Source organism: Watersipora subatra, chromosome 10 (assembly GCF_963576615.1).
Source record: "Watersipora subatra chromosome 10, tzWatSuba1.1, whole genome shotgun sequence".
In the NCBI taxonomy this organism is placed as follows: domain Eukaryota; kingdom Metazoa; phylum Bryozoa; class Gymnolaemata; order Cheilostomatida; family Watersiporidae; genus Watersipora; species Watersipora subatra.
The window spans coordinates 36,911,134-36,932,108 of record NC_088717.1 but is presented as its reverse complement, the minus strand read 5'-3'; the positions used below and the strand labels follow the sequence as shown (position 1 = coordinate 36,932,108).

The 20,975-nt window shown below is 36.7% G+C and overlaps 1 protein-coding gene across 3 annotated transcripts in view; it reads right to left on the bottom strand.

Annotated features, from left to right (window-relative positions):
• LOC137406665 (collagen alpha-2(IV) chain-like) overlaps positions 1–20,975 on the bottom strand; it is a 97,319-nt gene that overhangs the window by 51,015 nt on the left and 25,329 nt on the right. For all 3 annotated transcript variants that reach the window (XM_068093277.1, XM_068093276.1, XM_068093275.1), the window contains exons 12-22: positions 20,141–20,289; positions 18,213–18,345; positions 17,948–18,126; positions 14,090–14,290; positions 9,343–9,531; positions 8,818–8,908; positions 5,628–5,833; positions 4,807–4,903; positions 2,203–2,346; positions 1,826–2,014; positions 701–844 (exon numbers count right to left, since the gene is read on the bottom strand). In XM_068093277.1, coding sequence (XP_067949378.1) covers positions 701–844; positions 1,826–2,014; positions 2,203–2,346; positions 4,807–4,903; positions 5,628–5,833; positions 8,818–8,908; positions 9,343–9,531; positions 14,090–14,290; positions 17,948–18,126; positions 18,213–18,345; positions 20,141–20,289 — 1,722 coding nt within the window. The remainder of the gene's footprint in view (positions 1–700; positions 845–1,825; positions 2,015–2,202; positions 2,347–4,806; positions 4,904–5,627; positions 5,834–8,817; positions 8,909–9,342; positions 9,532–14,089; positions 14,291–17,947; positions 18,127–18,212; positions 18,346–20,140; positions 20,290–20,975) is intronic.

Here is a 20,975-nt window from a genome sequence, read left to right as displayed (position 1 = left end):
AGGTACAAAAGTATAACCTAAGCAGCTGAAAAATACAGAGTGATGCTGTTATCATAAAACACCTCCGACATACTTGGCAACTGACTCACGTGCTTGTATCTCAAACATGGCTCGTATGTTAGTGCTAAAACTTGCTTAAAAGCTGGCTCGTATCTCAAGTTTCTCGTACGTTGGGGCACTCGTAAGTTGAAGTATTACTGTAACTATAATTTTGCTGATTATACTGAGTCAGAAAACGATGATGAAGACGCGCTCGATGTATATGATGATACTGCAAACATTTTTAGAATTTGTTTAAATCAAACAAATGGTTTTAGCCCGAAGAACTGTGAAACAATTTTTTTATATTTGGTGACATTTAACGTGGGTGGTTGGATTTGTTTTCCAGTGTTTCACCAAATATCATTGGATTATGAACATATTTAGATGTATTTAATAACTTTTAAACACTTCTGTTTGAACAATTGCCCAGGGATACTAATACACATTGCCGAGGACAGCCAGGGTTCAAAGCCTTTATGCGTCATCTTATATGTCGAAATATATGGGAGTCATATAATTAGCCATTCTTCAGTGCTTGGCCAACACATTAACAAATGAGTTACAATTTTTCAAAAAACTGCTAAACACAGAGATAACAACAGCCCAAAAGTAAATTGTCTTTTAGATTTAAATAAACCTTTTTATTTAAATAGCTTACCTTTATCTCCATTTCTTCCTGGAATGCCAGGAGGGCCAGTCATTCCCTGATCTCCTTTAAATCCAGGCAGACCATTCATTCCATCCATGCCAGGTTCTCCTTTGGAACCGTTGTTGCCATTAAATCCAGGAGAACCTTTTTCACCTAAACGGATCATCCCAAAATTTTTCAGACACTAATAGAGCTTGTGCTAGAATTGTCAAAGACTGAAACATTTATAGGCACTAGTTGCCAAAAAACTTGAATCGCTCTGAACCAAAATTTGTAAAGACTTACCTCTTATGGCCACAATTTGCGTAGAACTGGTATTTCTGTTACAAGTTATCAGGTAATGGTACATTTTTAGTAACAAAGTGTCAAGTAATGGTAGCTCTATCCGAACAAACTGTCAGGTAATGGTAGCTCTATGGCAACATATTGTCAGGTTATAGTAGCTCTATGGTAACATATTGTCACGTTATAGTAGCTTTATGGTAACAAATTATCGGGCAGCGATAGCTCTATAGAAACAAATTGTTGAGTAATAGTAGCTTTATAGTAGCAAATTTTCAAGTAATGGTAGTTCTATGGAGGCAAGTTGCCAGGTACTAATAGCTCTATGGAACAAGCTGTCTGAGACTAGCATGACCACAGATACAAGTTGCCAATAACAAGTGTCTCTATAGCTATTATGTTATTAAGTTATTATGTATGGGTATTTTCATGGTTACATAGTGCTATAGACTAGTATTTTTATGGTTAGAACTTGTCATGAATTGGCGTTTCTATGACTTTATATTGCTATGAGCTATTATCTTTAAACCAGACGTTTCTCTGCTCAGAACGTCTATGCTTTTGAGATTATCGACATTTGATAGTGCTATTTCTATATTACTGTTCAATAGTTGACAAAGAAAAACTTTAAGATTGTATGCTTCAGTGAGCTTGCAATAAACATTTAGAGAAAAAAGATAACATTTAGATAATTAAATTTAATATAGTGCATTACTTTTTAGCTAAATATGTTGGAAAAATCATTTTACATAACATGAAAATACCGCATATGATTTTTAAAAGATGTGAACCTTTTGCCATGTTGTTGTCACAAGTGAACTAAGAGAAGTAATAAGCTACTATAAAAAATACCTTTAATTCCAGGCTCTCCATTGTCGCCAGGGAATCCTGGAAAACCATTTTTTCCTTGTTCTCCAGCATCTCCAGGGGATCCATGTTCACCTTTAGGCCCAGGAGTTCCAGGAATTCCTGGGAGACCATTTTTACCTTGAATTCCCGGTTCCCCGTTCTCTCCATCTCTTCCATCAACACCGGAGCGACCTACAGTCCCATGTAAATATGTGTAATATTACATGTAAAACTTATAACATAATAACTTAATGGTGAAGAAAAAGAGCTACATTCACAGCTATTCAGAGCTAATTACATTTTCTCAGCATTCCTTTCTATTGTTACAGGTGGATAACGCAGAAATACATTTTACAGTCACAAATATCAGTAAGAACTACCAGGGGTTCCTCTTTCTCCTTTTTGGCCAGGAGAACCATTTAATCCATTATAGCCTCTCTCCCCTTTTCTGCCATCAATTCCATCCCGGCCTGAAGTGCCAGATGGACCCGGAACACCAGGACGCCCAATCATGCCTGGTTCACCTTCAATACAGCAACATTGCTATGAACACATCTGAATGTCTACCGTGATGTAAGTCGCTAACCTTTGTTCAATGCATGCAAAAAAGATAAATTGCACTGATGCACGCAATAGGAAGCCAGATCAAAAGTAAATCAAATAACATAAGAATAAATCTCAGACTATGTGGAATGTGACTGCGTTTCCTTACAAGGTTAGAGTCGAAAGATAAAATAAATTGATACGTTTACACGCTTAAAGATATCCCACAATACTTAAGAAATTGTTAATCGTGTAAGGGGTACATCAGTAAAACTTGGTATGTCGCTAAATATTTTCTATATTATATAATCTAAACAGATATTTCTCAAAGTTTGTGTGTCTGTGTGTATTTCTGTGTGTGTTTGTGTATGTCCAGCTATAGATATTAAAATCTTAAAATGAAGAATCCATATCACAGAAGAGTTGATCTTGGATCCTCTTGTTTATCAGTCCGATCTCTTACCAATTAAGCCACACGAGCTTGATGAACCCTTGATGGATTCATTAGTCGATATATGTCATTAATCAAGTGCAAATACGCCACCGCTTTCCCTTACAGCGCAAGGTCACAGAGAGCGATGGCGTAATTTTGTGCGTGCTCAACCGTGAGAGCAAGTAGTTAGCTCTTATTAGTAAGCTTGCTCAAATTAGGCATTGGCAATGTGCCAGGCTAATGGCAAGTGGCAGGCAACTATATTACCTCTCATTGTGTATAAGCTGATTTGTAATACCCATGCAGCGCTGGGCATTCTACTAGTAATATTATATAATTGCTAATCTATATATAAATTTCAATGTTTGTCCGTCTGTTCATGCTTCTGTCTTTTCAGCTATAACGATAAATTTCTCAAATAATAAAGTGATCAGATGATGACAAAGGTGAATATGTAAATCTCAATGTTAGACGTCTGTACCTACAACCGTCTGTTTGTACTTCTGTCTGTCCAGCTGTATTGATAAAGTTTTAAGAATGAGAAATCCACTGCGAACTTTGAACTCACAACCTGCAGTTCTGTGGACATCTCCAATCTCCATCTTCATCCAATACACTACACTGTTCAACTGACTATACCAAGGAATTAATTTGGCACATACTAGGAATAGATGCCAATCTTTCATGGCTTCAAGTTAAACACTGCAGCTAGCCTTATGTATAAAGCCATAACAGAAGAAAAGTCTGTAAAGCCATACCAGAAGAACAATGCGTAAACTCATATAGCCAACAAGACTATTGCAATCAGTTTATGTAGATCTGTAATAGGCACTGCAGCCGGCACTGCATTTCTGCGTATAAATTACACAGAAATAAACACAGTGAACATAAGTAGCACAGTTCCCATAAATAAATAAACACCTTAATTTAAACGTTAGAATGGTAAATATTGATGTTGAATATTTTGATTAGAAGTAAATTTTCTGTACAAAAACCTTTTTCTTTTACCCGTGCAATGCCGGGCATCCAGTTAGCATATATTATTTATCTACTATTTTATAAAATTCTGATCCTGTAATCTTGAAACCATCACACTGAAAAAATGATAATGGTAACTGAAGTACTTTATAAAAGATTGCTCAGTACAGGTCTTGATCTAGTGACTTTTACATTGAAACTCGACCACTTTTGCCATTCGACTGCATTCAAAAGTTGAAGAATAATTTTTACTATAATATGAGCTGTGTTCTGTGACGTTAACAAAATCTCGTTTGAAGCATTAAGAGCAGACTCACTATGGCTTATTTAATGTATAAAATCAGGACCACTTTAACCAGTGCTGGCTTCAATTGACAATCTTAGAACTTTAATTTTCCATATAAATGTGCCATGATCAATCAGATTAGAAATCAAGAACCCTCCTTGACATGTATTAAGGACAATTTTAACCGTTCCGCTAAAGAAATAATAAAGATGGTATTAAAGTCAGGTCTTCATCTCCCCACATTCCATTTAGTAGTTGGCCATTCTACCAACTTATCTATTCAACTACCTTCCCAAGTTACTGAATGATCTATACTATTTACTTTGTTTTTACTAGGCAAGAGGGAAGAGTTATATAAAAGTAAACTGCTTTTGCACATTTATTTAATTTGCAAAAGCAGGTCGACTTCGACCAGTGCCAGGTTTAAACGGCACACTTAGAACTTTCGTTTTTTATATAAATGTGCCACAATCTATCTGACTAGAAACTCAATAATTTGTCTTAGCATGCATTATAGACAATTGTTCTCGGTGAACATGTTGATAAATCTTTGCATTGAAATTTAGAAAAATCCCGAGAAACACCGTTATTAATGCTAGTATTTTATCTTGGTGAAAAGGAATCTGAGAAAATCACCATGTCAAATGAAAGAGGACAAACAAAAGAGATGCTGATAAATAGCTGTGTAGAATCCACGAAATAGAATGCTACCAGAGACAAAAAGAATGCATCTTGGCAACTCACCCTTGTCACCAGGCAAACCATTTTTGCCATTCAATCCTGGAAAGCCCTTATCGCCTTTGTCTCCCGTTGCACCATTATTGCCAGAACCTTTGACGCCCTAAGAAAGTATGTATTAACATACATCAAGGAGTGTCAATATATATAACACCATAGAGTTAAAAATGCCACATAACATCCCAATATTTACTATGATAAGAGTTGTGTCTATCCATCTGCTTGAAGCCACGATAGATAATTTGAAAAAAATATCGTATCGCACTGCATTCGAACCAAGGACACTTAGCCTTGTCACCCAGCACGCTATCACTTGCACCAATCATCCACCTTTCAATAATTTTGAATTATTGTGCGCATACTTATTCTCTTTGCTTTACTGACACTCCTGACAATCTCTCACAGTACACTAGACTGCCAGTGTACTAGTCTTTATTACAACAAGAGCTGGATCTGTCCGTCTGTCTGTCTGTCACCATCTTTAGAGGTCAGGATAAAATATTCCTCCATATAAACTCAAGAGACTCAGCTTAGTAGCCCAACGCTTCAACATCAACCACTTGAACTGCCTTACAGTATTGCAGAATATTTGTGCTAATAGTTATTCTTTATGCTTTGCCAACACCCTTGATTATCTTTGACAGCGCACTAGACTGTCAGGGTGCTAGTTATAAACAATAAAGATAAACATTTTAATAAACAAACCACACAACCAAACAACTTCAACAATGTACCCCTTGGCCAGAAAAATATGCACATGTTAGTCTGAAGGAAGTAAAAATATAACTATAAATAAGATTAAGAATTGGTGAATGTTAGTGACTCACAGGGGGTCCTTGAGGGCCTGTTTCACCAGGCAGTCCCGTATCACCCTTCTGGCCCTCAATACCACCATATCCCCGTTCTCCCTTAATTCCTGGCAAGCCATCCATTCCTCGTTCTCCTTTCATACCATCTTTTCCGTCATAACCAGGCTCACCAGGAAATCCAGGAAAACCTTTGGCACCAGGTGATCCAGTCCGACCCATTTCCCCTAATGAAATACCAATCAAGCTCTAGAAAATTGCGAGTACCTTTTAATCATGAAATATGCATTCTTTGTAATGCCATCTACCGCCAAGGATAAAATTTTGTTGCTATCATGTATGAGGTCTGATCCAAAAGTTCCCAGAATGAAGTTGTATACTCGTGCATATTCGCACGATGGAAAAACCCATTGCAGGGTTGGCTGGGAAACACCTCTAGAGTGTTGTCACAAAATTTCAGGTTGCTATGACAATGGGTTCTCACGTGAACTAACAATATGTCAAGGTCTGTCCGGTTCTTCCGTCGGTTTTTTTAACAAATTTATCGTCATGTCAAATCAATCGGAACAGCGTATTGGCATTAAATTTTGTGCGAAATTAGGGAAAACAAGTATTCAGACAGTTGAAATGTTAACTATTGCTTTTGAAGATGCTGGTCTAAAGAAAGCACAAATCTTTGAGTGGTACAAACGTTTTTGTGAAGGTAGAGACAGCACTGAAGATGACGCGAGGTCTGGCAAACCAGCGTTGGCAAGAACCTGCTCGTAAATTGACAGTGTGAGGTCACTAGTCATGCCAGATCGACGTTTAACCATTAGAGATATCTGGAGAGACTGGACTTAGTTTTAAAATTGTTCAAAAAGTTTTAATTGACAATGTAAATGATTTTTTAACAATTTAAACGAGTCGCAGCAAAGTTCGTGCCAAGCTTGCTAACTGATAATCAAAACGAGCTCAGGATGCACGCTTGCAACAACTTTAAGGAAGCTTTCAGGAATGATCAAAACTTTATTTTAAAGGTTGTAATATCTTTGTTTTTCCTAATTTCACACAAAGTTTAATGCAAATGCGCTGTTCTGGTTTATTAGACATGACGATAAATTTTTTTTAAAAGCTACGGAAGCACCTGACAGACCTTGACATATCGTCGGCTCACGTGAGAACGCGTTGTCATAGCAGCTTGAAATTTTGTGACAACACTCTGGAGGTGTTTCCCAGCCAACGCTGCAATGGGTTTTTCCATCGTCCAAATATGCACGAGTATACAACTCCATTCGGGGTACTTTTGGATCAGACCTCGTACTCTTGTCTGATTTGAAAGGACAACAGAAGCAAATATACCTGCCAAGTTTTCATGACAGCATTTACAATATCAAAGTTCTTATTTGCTAACAATGCATATGAAAAGATTCCTTAGTGTGGTGCGAGTTAGTGAGTCTAGGAAATGGCTAAATGAAATTTAGTTTAATATTAATTTAATGAACAAAAATGAATTTTCAATAAATCGATCGATTGGCAAAAGCAGTTAAAATACTTTTTCAAACAACAATTCGTTCTTTAAAAATGTTGCTATTAATAGCAATTTTACTCGCTATATAATTGCTGTATAATCGCTATATACTTTCTATTTAATCGCTACCACAGAACTCAAGCTCGACCAAAACTAAACTTGGTGTATAAAATTTTTTACAAATTTGTTTCCGTTTTAAACTGCACGTCACAAACAACATTGGCAAACCGGAACGAACATGCTGATATTCTCGGCAATCAAACGATGAATGCTATAAAAATAACCATGTACACCCTTCTGAGGCCATGGTTTGAGGTTAAACAAATTGTATTAGAGAGAATTTAAACTTGACGCTTCTAACTTTACAGCTTGGCACTCTTACACCTCGTTTTACACCTAGGTGCTCTCTCACCTGGGGTAATCACCTACTTTCTAGCATAATAGAAGAGTTGTGCTCCCGTTACTTAGTCTCTGTGCTTCATCGGCACATCTGACCGTCTCACAAGGTACACAAAACTGTCAGCAAACTAGTTTTAATAACTTCATTTGTGTCATAAAGGTCATTAAGTTTTTACACGAGTCATTCAACCTCCATTGATTTTTAATCCTACAAGCTGACATGCACGTTAGCGCAATTCCTCACTCCAATTTTACATATTGCATGGAAACTTATATTTAAAGCACATCAATTACATAAGTACTGTTTTAGCTTATTCAGGTTCTTCAATATCTTGGCTTTCAAATAAACAATTGTTTGACATGGTGAGACAGACATTGGTTGGTGTTTATAGGATTTTCCCAGAGCTCTACCGCAGAAATGTTCAATGGTATAGGCTCGAAAATTGTGATGCCACAATTTTCAAATTCGGTGTTGTGTGCTCTTACCGCTTATTTTATTGCTTACCGCTTATATTTATCAACTATGATAATGACGCTAGTGGCAGGTGAAGGTAGGACAACTCCAGAGAACCAATGAAGATGACAAAGGAATCAGTGTCATTAGCTCTCCATGTACAGATTATTTCTATGATAAATAACTCAGATTCCAAGCACTGTACTATGTTTTCTTGATGATATTATGCACTAGCCTTCTCTTTTTATTGTGATATTGAGTGGCACGACTGAGGCTAATTAATTTCAAGCATTGCGTGATCTCATGAAAATGCGATTGACATATAATCCTAAGGCCACGCCACGGCAGGTCACAATTTAATCGATGTGATTTCATTACCTATATCAAGGACAGTATATTTATTGAAGCATAATTAATTAACCCAGAACATGTGTTTGTATTAGTCAGGCATTAGCACCATCCCCGGCATTGTTGATTATCTAGAATCCTAGTTTATTATTAGCGCTCTCTGGATTTAACAGCACTGATTGTCACAGAAAAGCGCAGCCTCAATGGCAGCGAAAGGGATCGACGACCTAAGGCTAAATAATAATTATGACATCACATTGTGGGAACTGCAACCGAGTGTTATTTTATTGCAGGGCATACTTTTGACACCCTGTTTTTCATAGTTCTATTATTCTTTGTGTATTGAATATAGGCTCATTCGAAAGCCAAGACTCTGATATATTGAACTATATGATAAAAAAATTATATAATTTATGTGCTTGAATTATATGATCAGTATAATCTTCACGTCAGAAATTCTGTAACTAGGATGGGAGCTCGTAAATCTCTTTTTATCCTACCTGGCACTCCTCGTTCACCAGGCAAACCATCAAGACCACGAGGTCCATCAGGGCCAGGTAATCCCGGTTGACCTTTTTCTCCTTTTACAACCTAAAATGTAAGATTCCACAAAGCTTTAAAAAAAATCTGAATTAAAATCATAACTATAAAAACATTTTGCAGAAACGAAAAGTCAATGTAGCACGTGATTCTATGCCTTTTAAGCCAAAAACATTAATTGATGGTCAACAGCACTTACCTTTTATGTTATAATCAATAAACATATAAACAATAATAATAATTTAATTCATATAGTTTACATAAAGCATATCATTGTGAGCAAGCTCGGGATTTACTATAAGCTTACAGGAGTTTTCCCATCGCTCACTTATATTTTTGGCAATATTGCTTGTCATCTGGTGTTTTACAAGGAGTTAAATTCGTCATACTGTGAATGTATAAGTACAGCGCAGTAGAAAATACATAAAAGAGAAAAGTAAAAAGGAACCTTTTTTGTTGTAAAAACACTGTATCAAGGAACTAACCAAAAACCGTCCAGGCACTCCTTTCTCTCCATTTTGTCCAGGTGGTCCTACCAACCCTGGATAGCCATCCGCTCCTTTTCCTCCCTTTGGTCCCTGCAGTCCGATACCGGCAGCGCCTTTTTCTCCTTTAACTCCATTGTCGCCAGGGGTTCCAGGTAGACCCGCTTTTCCGGGCAATCCATTTATACCCTACAAAGCAGTATTTAAAATGAATGGCTGATTTTCAGTAGATAGGTAGATAAACAGCTACCAAGGCAGATGCTGCTTCAAATAACAGCCCAGAGCAGCTGAAATATAGGGGTACGTCGAAATAACGAAAATACCAATTTGCTGAACTCCCTCCCACAACACCTGAAAGAAATACGATGCTCGTTCTCTCTCAGTTCAGTATTATAGGGGGTCCTCCCATGTTTTGTGACGATTCTGACGACCCGACGACGTGGATATTTAAAAAGTGACAGACGAGACGACCATTTATCAATGTAGGTGACGATGATTGTGTAAGTAGGATTACTAAAGGTACGGCTACACGTAACGAATTTTTCGTTGGTTTGGAGTTCTGGCCGAAGTCACGAAAAACGCAGAATTAATCGGTCGAAATTCACAGAATTATTTGAGCTGTGCATGCCCACCGAGTTCGTCGACAAGACGGTTTTAACAGATTAAACAAATTATTAGCGAGCACGATTCTAGCAGCTTTAGCAACTAGCATAGTCCAAGACATGTATCGCGACACACAATAAAAGTACGAAAGCAATTCAACATAGAACACACGATGTAACAGTTTAAGTTGCGCTATTGTTGGTTAGCGAGCACGACTCTAGCAGATTTTAAGATATATGTAGTCCGAGAACATAATGCGACACGCAAGAAAAATATTAAGAAAACTCACCATAGTAAATACGATGCACACGACTTGATTGCGCTAAAGATGGCAACATTTTTTACCACAAAACTGTTGCTGCTAAAAAGGAAATATAATTAAAAAATAAACAATTTGTAGCTATAGCGCCCAAACAATAAATACATACAATAACGCATTCTAAGCAGTTGCATCGTGTGTACTATGTTGAATTGCACTTATATTTTTATTGTGTGTAATTATACGTCTCTTGGACTATACTAATTGCGAAAGCTGCTGGAATCGTGCTCGCTAGCACGATTCTAGCAGCGCAGAATAATTCTGTGTGTTTCAATCATTTCGTGACTACGGTTAAAACCAACGAAAAATTTGTTACGTGTAGCCGTGCCTTTACTAACTTATTATTTGTCCAAAAATCAACACGTTCAACTGAAACTTCACTAGTTTTGGTTTGAAGCATCTGGCCCAGCATTTATAGACTGCCAAATAATTAAAGTAAACAGCAATGTAATGCCACGACATTGACAGCAAATCCGTTTCCAAGTCTGTGACTGACAGTGATTATTAAAGACAATCTCGGTCTATTTTCAGTACAAGAAATGTAGCCCTAAAAACCTAAGACGGCTGTCACTCTTCGCGGAGTAATCAGCAACGCTCCCAAACATCACTAATAAGTTTGTGAAGGTCGCTGGTTGAGCCATGCTTTTGGTTAGCAGAAGTTCAAACTGAGCAAGTTTCAGGTTTCTAACGCAATCCAGTGCCACCAGAATGGATATTTGTATTAAAATAACGAATGTGAAGAAAGAGGTTGTTTTGGTTACCAACTTGAAAAAGGTGAGAGTGATTTTAAAAGTGACGACAGTGATTTTAAAAGTGACAACAGTGATTTTAAAAGTGACTATTCTGACGACAACTTTGTGTGGTAGGACCCCCATTATAAGTTATATTGAAAACGAAACCAGAAACACATAGGTGATAAAATTTTAGATGATGACAAAATTAATGTTAAGTTTGGTAAAATACATACTAAAACCTAGCTATAAGTGTGTTTAGTAAGCTAACTCCCTTTAAGTTAACCCTTTCGCAGGTGAGTTTTTGAGCCTATATCAGCTCGTCACGGGTGAATAAATTTTTCAAAAAAAATGAAAATTTTGAAACTTTATTGAAATATTTTTTTGCTACACTATGGTTGTATGATAGGTTTGTATCATATAACAAGGCACTGTACAAACAGTTTTACACCCTTTGTGCCTATATGAGCTATTTAAACTACCCTTACACATGTAAATTTTTAAGAAAGTTGAAAAATTTGATTGTTTTTTGCGATAATGTTATATTGTTGAATAAAACATATTCTGTATTTATATTACAAATAAAGCATTTTACAAGATACCTCTGGTGGAACAAATACTGGCCCAATGGGACTGGTAAAATCATTGACATTGGGGCATTTTTCATTGGTAAGGTTTCTAATTACAGTCCAAACCACATCATTACTGATTGCATCTCCTCCACCATCCCTTGGCCCAACAACAGAAGCATCATCATCAGACCTGCCAACCCGAGAGCGGGGCAATGCGTGCGATTTGGTTTTGGGGCAATTGATATATCAATGATAGTATATATAAAATTGTGGAAATTGGGGCAAAAATCTCACGCATTTTTATTTTTTCTTTGGGGTGATTGCGTCTCACGCCCAATGCGTGAGAGTTGGCAGGTATGATCGTCATCACTAGACTCATCACTTATATCAAAGTCCATTAAATTCACATCAGAAAAATTTGAGTCACTGTCTGAGTCATCAACTAAAGAATCTGCCAAAACAATCTGGGCCCTTCGAGTTGATTTAGCAGGTTGTTGGGAAAATGAAGCCATGATTATAAAATGTTTTTTGTGTTCTCAAAAGATCAATGATTGGATCTCACTAAGTAAAAAAAGCACAAAGAAAGGGCATCGACAACGATCGTAAAGCAAAAATCATTTCGGGGGGAAAAAGGCTTAGTATCTTACCGAGTAAAAAACAACATCGATATTGATAACGATCGCCCAAAACGAGTTGAAATGAAAAGATACATGTCTAAAATGTAGTTATTCAAGTCCTCACTTGTGTTCTTTTACTTTAAAAGTATTTAATTTGATAGAATAACAAACACAGACCAATAGCAAGTTCTTTTGTTCACATAAAAGCATAAAATTCGATTCGGGGGGAAAAGGCTTAGTATCTTACTGAATAAAAAAACATTGAATGACGTTTGATAACGATCGCCCCAAAACAAGTTGAAATGAAAAGATACATGGCTAAAATGTAGTTATTCAAGTCGCCGCATGTGTTCTTTTACTTTATAACATATTTAAATTATTAGAAAAATGAACACAGACCAGTAGTAAGTCTTAATACGTAGTGCGTACAATATCAACATTAATGTCGCACCACCCACTAGGATCGATATCGCAAAACGACATTAATGTCGCACCACTTGTAAAAGGGTTAATATTCAAAGTGTATGCTATACGCCTGTCTCGAAGGTAAGAGCTCCCTCTGGTACGTACTGCACATAGTACATTGTAACATTACATTTTATTGCAGATCATAAACACTAAGTACACTAAAGTTACTGTAGGTATCCACAGTTACTAAGATTAACATACTATGTTGTTACTAATTTTAGTATGTACAGTACGTACAATATATGAAATTTGGATGATTTGTACCAGAGGGTGTTTGCATTAGATAGCTTTTATGGGTTCCTTACTTTTTTATAGAACATTTTCGCCTTACCATGCCAACACCGGAACAAATTAATGTTGTTTGGTGGGGGTCCACTGTTTTTGTATTTATGGTGTCAATTCATACAAATACAGGAAATCCTGTATTTGTATGAGTTGACACCAGAACTGCTTGAATAGAGTTGTCTTGAATGCAGCTTTAGCTTCTCATCACAAAGAGTCCAATTTAAACAAATGTTACTAAATATACAGCAGAACATTTGCAAATATTTTTACGCTTACATGCAAAGCAAATGCGATGCTTTCCAAATAAATACACCAGTGTATTTAGCGCAGGCTTTAGATAGTGTGTTAACACCTTTTATTAACATGTTGTGCAAAGCAAATGCGATAAAGTTTTCGAAATAAATACGCAAGCATATTTAACGCATATGACGCGTTAACACCTGGTATTAAAATGTTAATATTAGGTAATATAACCAATTAATGACAGGTGTTGTTGACACCTTAATAACGTGTTATTAACAATCTACAAGTATAAATAAATAACTTTTCACAGCATTTTGAAACTATGCTTTTGAAAATTTTGAAACAATTACAGGTTCTCAACTCATTTCAACTTACGTGATATGAACAAATTGCATACAATCACTAACAATCATTTTGAAAATGTCATTGCTAGCTGCTTTAACAATCTTCCACCCATAATCCGTTCTCTTAGCAGAGAAAGGCATTTTAAATACTATTTGTCAGACTATTTATTCAATTTTAATGGCTAACTGTTGCTTTTTTTCCCCCTTTTTTTTGTTTTACTATTGTTGTATGGCCTAATTTGAAAAACATTTCTATTTGTGAAATGAAATTATTGCCAATAAAGTACTATATATAATATGCTGGCTCACCCCAAACAGGATACACATTAATGTCAACTAAGTTGCTGTACAATGACATTTGCAATACCATGCAGGCAGAAGCCAATTCAATGCTTCATTTACTCTCAGTGATGATAGCATTTAATTAGTTGAAATGGAATTGATAAACTTCCTCTTGTTTGCTGGTCATTTGCGTTAAAAAACTTTTGCCAAAAGTTTAGTTTGATTTTCATCTATTGAAAAGTAAAAAAGAAATATCTTTTTAACCATGAAAGTATGTTCTTACAGGTTCTCCTTTATCTCCTGGATCACCAGCCATTCCGCTTGGGCCTTGCTGGCCATCTAGTCCAGGAAATCCTGGAGGGCCAGACACTCCCCGTTCACCTCGTGGGCCAGGCTCACCTGGATCACCTTTGGGAGGTTCCAGTTTAGATAGCTCACCCTTTTCACCCTTCGGCCCAGTAGTGCCATCCTTACCTCGTAATCCCTACATAGAAATGCCAAAATCGAATTGAAGTAATTGCTTTCTGTAAGTGCGGGTGATTACTATTGGACTGCTGGTAATCAAATTATATTGACTATGCAAAGTCAGCGAGAATTCTAAATGACAGCATAGTACAATCTCTACAGCCCAAATGTTCTTTTCTGGTCCAGATGGGATGGAGATGATTTTCATATGATTGGTGCAACATAACCCAGTTGCAATGAGAGTTAGCGCATTGAGCCCTGATGACCCGTATCCCAACATTCGCAAGGCTCTGTTTACTAATGTTGTTTCCACGTAACAGTGCGACCTAGTCAAATCATACGTAGAGCACGAGACCGGAAATTTCACTGTCTCCAAATGTCTTTACCAACTGCCATGATTGTAACAATTCTAGTGGAGCGATATGGTAAAAAAGTTTGATACGACTCAGGTGCTGGATGCGATAGATGATAGTGAATAGTGATGCATATAAAGAATTATGTGATACCAAATATAATTTTGCGAGTGACTCTGTCAAAAACAATGATGCACATGTGATCGATAGATACGATGATTCTGCAAACATTTCCAAAATTTGTTAAAATCATGTGAGTTTTGTAAGTTTTGCACACAAAAATGCCAAAAATCTTTTTGTGTGACATATGCAGTGCATCGTTGAACTTGTTTCCAGTATTTCACTAAATATCTTTTGATTATAAGCAGATTTATAGATACTTGATTAAAATTTCAAAATGTACTAATTTTTGGCAAATTTTCTTGGGATACTGACACACATTGATAATGACAGTCAGGGTTCAAAGGTTTCAATGAGCGATGTTACGGAATAGTCTGAGAACTATACACTCTGAACACTATGTCTGATTCAGAGTAGAAAATACAACTCTCATTCTATTGCTCCAAATCTATGCTGATTTAACACGGAAAATTTATAACAAACGCGAGGCGATGTTACTCCTGCTTGATGCTAACACTGAGTACTACTACCACTTATTGACCAAGGCGAAGCTCAGCTGAAATTAGCAACATGCCGGAGATCTTTAGTTATGATGACAATCACATCTTTATGGCAACTATGTCAACATGAAACTGTACATAGTTTGTGAATGTCTATAGCTTGACAAAAATTGTATTTATTGATATCATAATAATGTGATCATTAGGTGTTAAGTTATTATTATTTTTATTTTAGACTATACTTTTGTTATACAATAAGTTAAAATCTTCTCATCAATATTGCTACTAATATTTTGTCTCAAGGCCTATCTTGCTTTGAATGACATTGACCTTTGAATGACATTGACCAATGATATTTAAGTTTATATTTATCTAATTGTTCATATTTCTATATTAGTAATAATTTATTGGTATTTTTATGGTCTCACATATCCCCCAATATTTTCAAAAAAAGGAGTACAACCATTCAAAATTGACTATCGGTGTGCTCTATCTGATAGAAAATTGACTATCTGTGTGCTCTATCTGATAGAAAATTGACTATCTGTGTGCTCTACCTGATAGAAAATTGACTATTTGTGTGCTCTATCTGATAGAAAATTGATTAATTAAAGAAAACTTCAGTTCAAGAAGTATACAAACTAAAATATTCTTTTAATGATCAGGTTTATTAAGTTATGTTTTTCTGCTAGTACAATAATCTACTCACTCGTAAACAGCATTTAATTGGCATTTTATAGAAACTTGAAGTTTTTTGTTATCTTAGTTTAAGCATCTATAAGTAGATTACCACTTTATTATGTATGCATAACTTTTTATCAGCATTAGCAATCATCAACAAGCTGATGTTTATCGATACATGCCGAAGAAAATAACGAAAATATCTGTAACACATCTGATCTTGGTATAGCCAATTATGTACCTACACTACATACAGTAGTTCAGTAGAAAAATGCTTGGTGTTATTTTCATTTACAGATTCGTGATAATGTTTGATAATGATGAAGATATCACTACCCAGCTAAGCCTGATGAAGATATCACTACCCAGCTAAGCCTGATGAAGATATCACTACCCAGCTAAGCCTGATGAAGATATTACTAGCCAGCTAAGCCTGATGAAGATATCACTAGCCAGCTAAGCCTGATGAAGATATCACTACCCAGCTAAGCCTGATGAAGATATCACTACCCAGCTAAGCCTGATGAAGATATCACTACCCAGCTAAGCCTGATGACAGATATCACTAGCCAGCTAAGCCTGATGACAGATATCACTACCCAGCTAAGCCTGATGAAGATATCACTAGCCAGCTAAGCCTGATGAAGATATCACTACCCAGCTAAGCCTGATGAAGATATCACTACCCAGCTAAGCCTGATGACAGATATCACTACCCAGCTAAGCCTGATGAAGATATCACTACCCAGCTAAGCCTGATGAAGATATCACTACCCAGCTAAGCCTGATGAAGATATCACTACCCAGCTAAGCCTGATGAAGATATCACTACCCAGCTAAGCCTGATGAAGATATCACTAGCCAGCTAAGCCTGATGAAGATATCACTACCCAGCTAAGCCTGATGAAGATATCACTACCCAGCTAAGCCTGATGAAGATATCACTACCCAGCTAAGCCTGATGAAGATATCACTACCCAGCTAAGCCTGATGAAGATATCACTAGCCAGCTAAGCCTGATGAAGATATCACTACCCAGCTAAGCCTGATGAAGATATCACTACCCAGCTAAGCCTGATGAAGATATCACTACCCAGCTAAGCCTGATGAAGATATCACTACCCAGCTAAGCCTGATGAAGATATCACTAGCCAGCTAAGCCTGATGAAGATATCACTACCCAGCTAAGCCTGATGAAGATATCACTACCCAGCTAAGCCTGATGAAGATATCACTACCCAGCTAAGCCTGATGAAGATATCACTACCCAGCTAAGCCTGATGAAGATATCACTACCCAGCTAAGCCTGATGAAGATATCACTACCCAGCTAAGCCTGATGAAGATATCACTACCCAGCTAAGCCTGATGACAGATATCACTACCCAGCTAAGCCTGATGACAGAAGAAAATTACTTGTTAAAAATAAACTTACACAAATCTTTGGTTGATCAGAAAGTAATGGTATTTTTTTATCATTTGCGAATGTTTTTGATGTTTGAGGTGATCTGGCTGCCAGAAAGTTTCAAGATTAAAATTGGCAGAATTAGATCCTGGTTAAAACTATAGTTGCAAGAGTCAGTATCTACAGTTGCAAAGAGACCGGACAGAATAGATACGTGTAATACGATAACTTGAACGCAACGATCGATATCAACTAACGCAATAATAATATAATAACAGCTAGTGACATCATTTTGCACGTATTTTTCTTCTTAGCATTGTAATAGTGATCAAGTTTTGTTGATTTTAATTTTGAAACATCCTGGCAGTCAGATCTCCTCAAACATCAAAATCAACTGCAAATAATAAAAAATACCAATACTGATAAAATCTACTAAAATTTTGTGTAAATTCATCTTCAACTGCAAATAAAAGCGTAAGGTAACAGCGTAAGGTAACAGCGTAAGGTAACAGCGTAAGGTAACAGCGTAAGGTAACAGCGTAAGGTAACAGCGTAAGGTAACAGTGTAGTTTTAGATCTTTTGATCAACACATGCTGAAAAACACCAGAGTTTCTTACCATGATGCCTTTTTCACCTGGTGGTCCACGAGGGCCATCATCACCAGGAAGCCCACTAAAACCATCTACACCGGGCAGACCTCGCTCACCGACCAAACCATCTCTTCCAGGTTGTCCAGGTTCTCCCTTGGATCCTGGTACTCCAGGTACGCAAGTCCTGCACTCACCACCTTTGTCACCTAGTGTACCAGAAGCAAGAAAGTGTTACTGAGTGAGACGAAAGCTACCATGCTTTCATTAAGTAAATAGTTACATTTTTATTTACCTTTATAACCAGGGAGCCCAGTTCCTCCGGTCGGTCCCGGAAAGCCTCTTCTTCCTTCATCTCCTTTTGGCCCTGGAGGTCCTCTGGGTGTGGTACCAGGTTCTCCACGCATACCTGGAAATCCAGTACTCCCCTAAAAATGTTACAACAGATTTGAATGCAAAGTTTGTTAGTATCAGCTTACCAGGTTGTTTAACCGTTACTATAATAAGAGCCGAATCGATCTGTCTGAAGTCACGCGAAGAGTGTAGGAACAAATTGAGGGGCAAGGAAATCAAACCTACATATTCAGCTTCCCAGCCAAGGGCGCTACCATTTGCACCACTTAACCACCTTTCCACATCTAAGAATAATTGTGCACATACTTATTATTCATGACAATCTCTCACGGTGCACCAGACTGCCTGGGTACTGACATAATAGATGGTGTTTTCTTTGACCCTTACTATATCTCACCCAGCACTAGCAGTTTGTTTATCATATGTTAACACTCATAATAAACTTGATAAAAGTACAAAATGCTGTGCCATAGATAATAATTGGTACTGCGCTGGATGGCTGCGCTGCAATTTGACAAGCAAAGTTTTTTTTGATTATTTTTGCTATGATTTGCTAAGTCAATTTTTGGTAAAAACTCTGTGTTAGTGTGACCACAGACTTTCACGTAAACACTACTACTATATAAGTAGTAGTATGTACACAATTTCTTATAGTCTTCCTATACACTATGCACATAGTGTAGCTTAGAAAATGTCAAGCTTAGGAAATGTGAAGATAACAAATTATAATTTTAATTTTACACTAACAAGTTAAAACAAAAGTAGAAAATGTTGCTACAGTGTGAATAGTACATGAAAAAACTGCATTTGGGCTGCGATGCTACTTCCAATCTTTTTGATGAAATTATAACAATAATAATATAACAATTAATATAACTTAAAAAAACACTTTAAAAAAATTTGCACCTTACTAAAGTTAACAAGGGGTTTGGGTTGACATGCATACTTTGGATGGTTTTCCTAATTATAAACTACATATAAAAATGCAAGTCTTTAGTTGATGAGCAGTCAAATTTTGCCATTATCTCGATCAGGCAATAAATTTTAGAACTGTATTGATGCCCAAATAAAAGTGTACCTCAGTTTGCGATTGTTAAATTTTCAGACGATAATATAGAAGTGACAATCAATTGTGCGTGCAGTTCCACTTTCTTATTTGGAAGTAGATCATTTACTTTGCAAATATAATTATAGCTTCTATCGCTTTTTTGCAACATGCTAATAACCAATAGAAGCAATGATTGTACTTGTCTATCAATTGAACTGCTCATTGGTGACGCTAATTGGTTATCACAAAAAATCGACCAAACAACTAGCAACTCATCAGGTAGGGAACGCGCGGGTTTTCAGGTACTTGTAGCTAATAGTTGAAAGCTTGGCAGTCTTTTGGCTGGTTTATAATTTAAAATTTCCATATAAAGTTTCTTTGATTAGTGTTGGGCTAAAACTCCACAAAAATACTGTTACTAAAGTGACAGGCACAACGCCTGAAAATTATATGCATTGTATGTACCAGTCTAAGGCACTGCTGCTTTGAGTAGAAACCAACTGGGTCATGTGGAGAAGAACTAAAATTTAGTAACAAAAACACTTTAGACCTAAACTGGGCTGCAATTTTAGCATTGCAAGTTGAGAACCAACAGCTGTGCTACTTGGCATTTTCGATCTGAACGAAACTAAATTGCAATGTAAATAAACCTCTACTGCAAGAAGATTTAGTTGATAGATAGTGAACACAGTAAGTGTACTTACACCATCCTTGATTTTGTAAGGGAACGAGGGATGATAAAGCGATGTTTATGTGTAAGGGGTAAAGGTTTTTGGATGCCTTTAACGTTCAACAAGTTTATGATACTATTATGCACTGACCTTGTCACCTTTAAATCCAATAGGGCCAGGATCTCCATTAATACCATCTCTTCCTGGTATAGAAAGACCTTCAAGTCCTCTTGGTCCTTCATTTCCTTTTTCTCCCATAGGACCATCTCTGCCTGATCGACCATTGTCTCCAGGTAACCCTAAAAACCAATAACAGCATCCAATAGATGTAGCCGAGCTAGTTCTCTTCAATACACAATAAATACACAATCAATACACAATCAATACACAATCAATACACAATCAATACACAATAAATATGCATAGCAGTGCTCTTATCTCATCTTTCTAGAGGCTAAGCAGTTGCTAGTGACCTTTACACCGAAAGAAAGTAGTAAAAATAATATTTTGGATACAGTCAAACCTCTATTTACAATTACTTCGAAATACAGTCAAACCTCTAGTTACGATCACTTCAACATACAGTCAAACCTTTACTTACAATCACTTCAACGTACAGTCAAACCTCTACTTACAATCACTTCAACATACAGTCAAACCTCTAATTACAATCACATCAAAATACAGTCAAACCTTTTCTTAGAATCACCTCAACATACAGTCAAACCTTTACTTACAATCGCATCAACATACAGTCAAACCTCTACTTACAATCACCTCAACTTACAGTCAAACCTCTACTTAGAATCACCTTAACATACAGTCAAACTTCTACTTACAATCACCTCAACTCACAGTCAAACCTCTACTTAAAATCACCTCAACATACATTCAAACCTCTACTTACAACCCCCTCAACTTACAGTCAAACCTCTACTTATGATCGCCTCAGCATGCAAATGTTTCTAGATCAAAGAGAAATTTG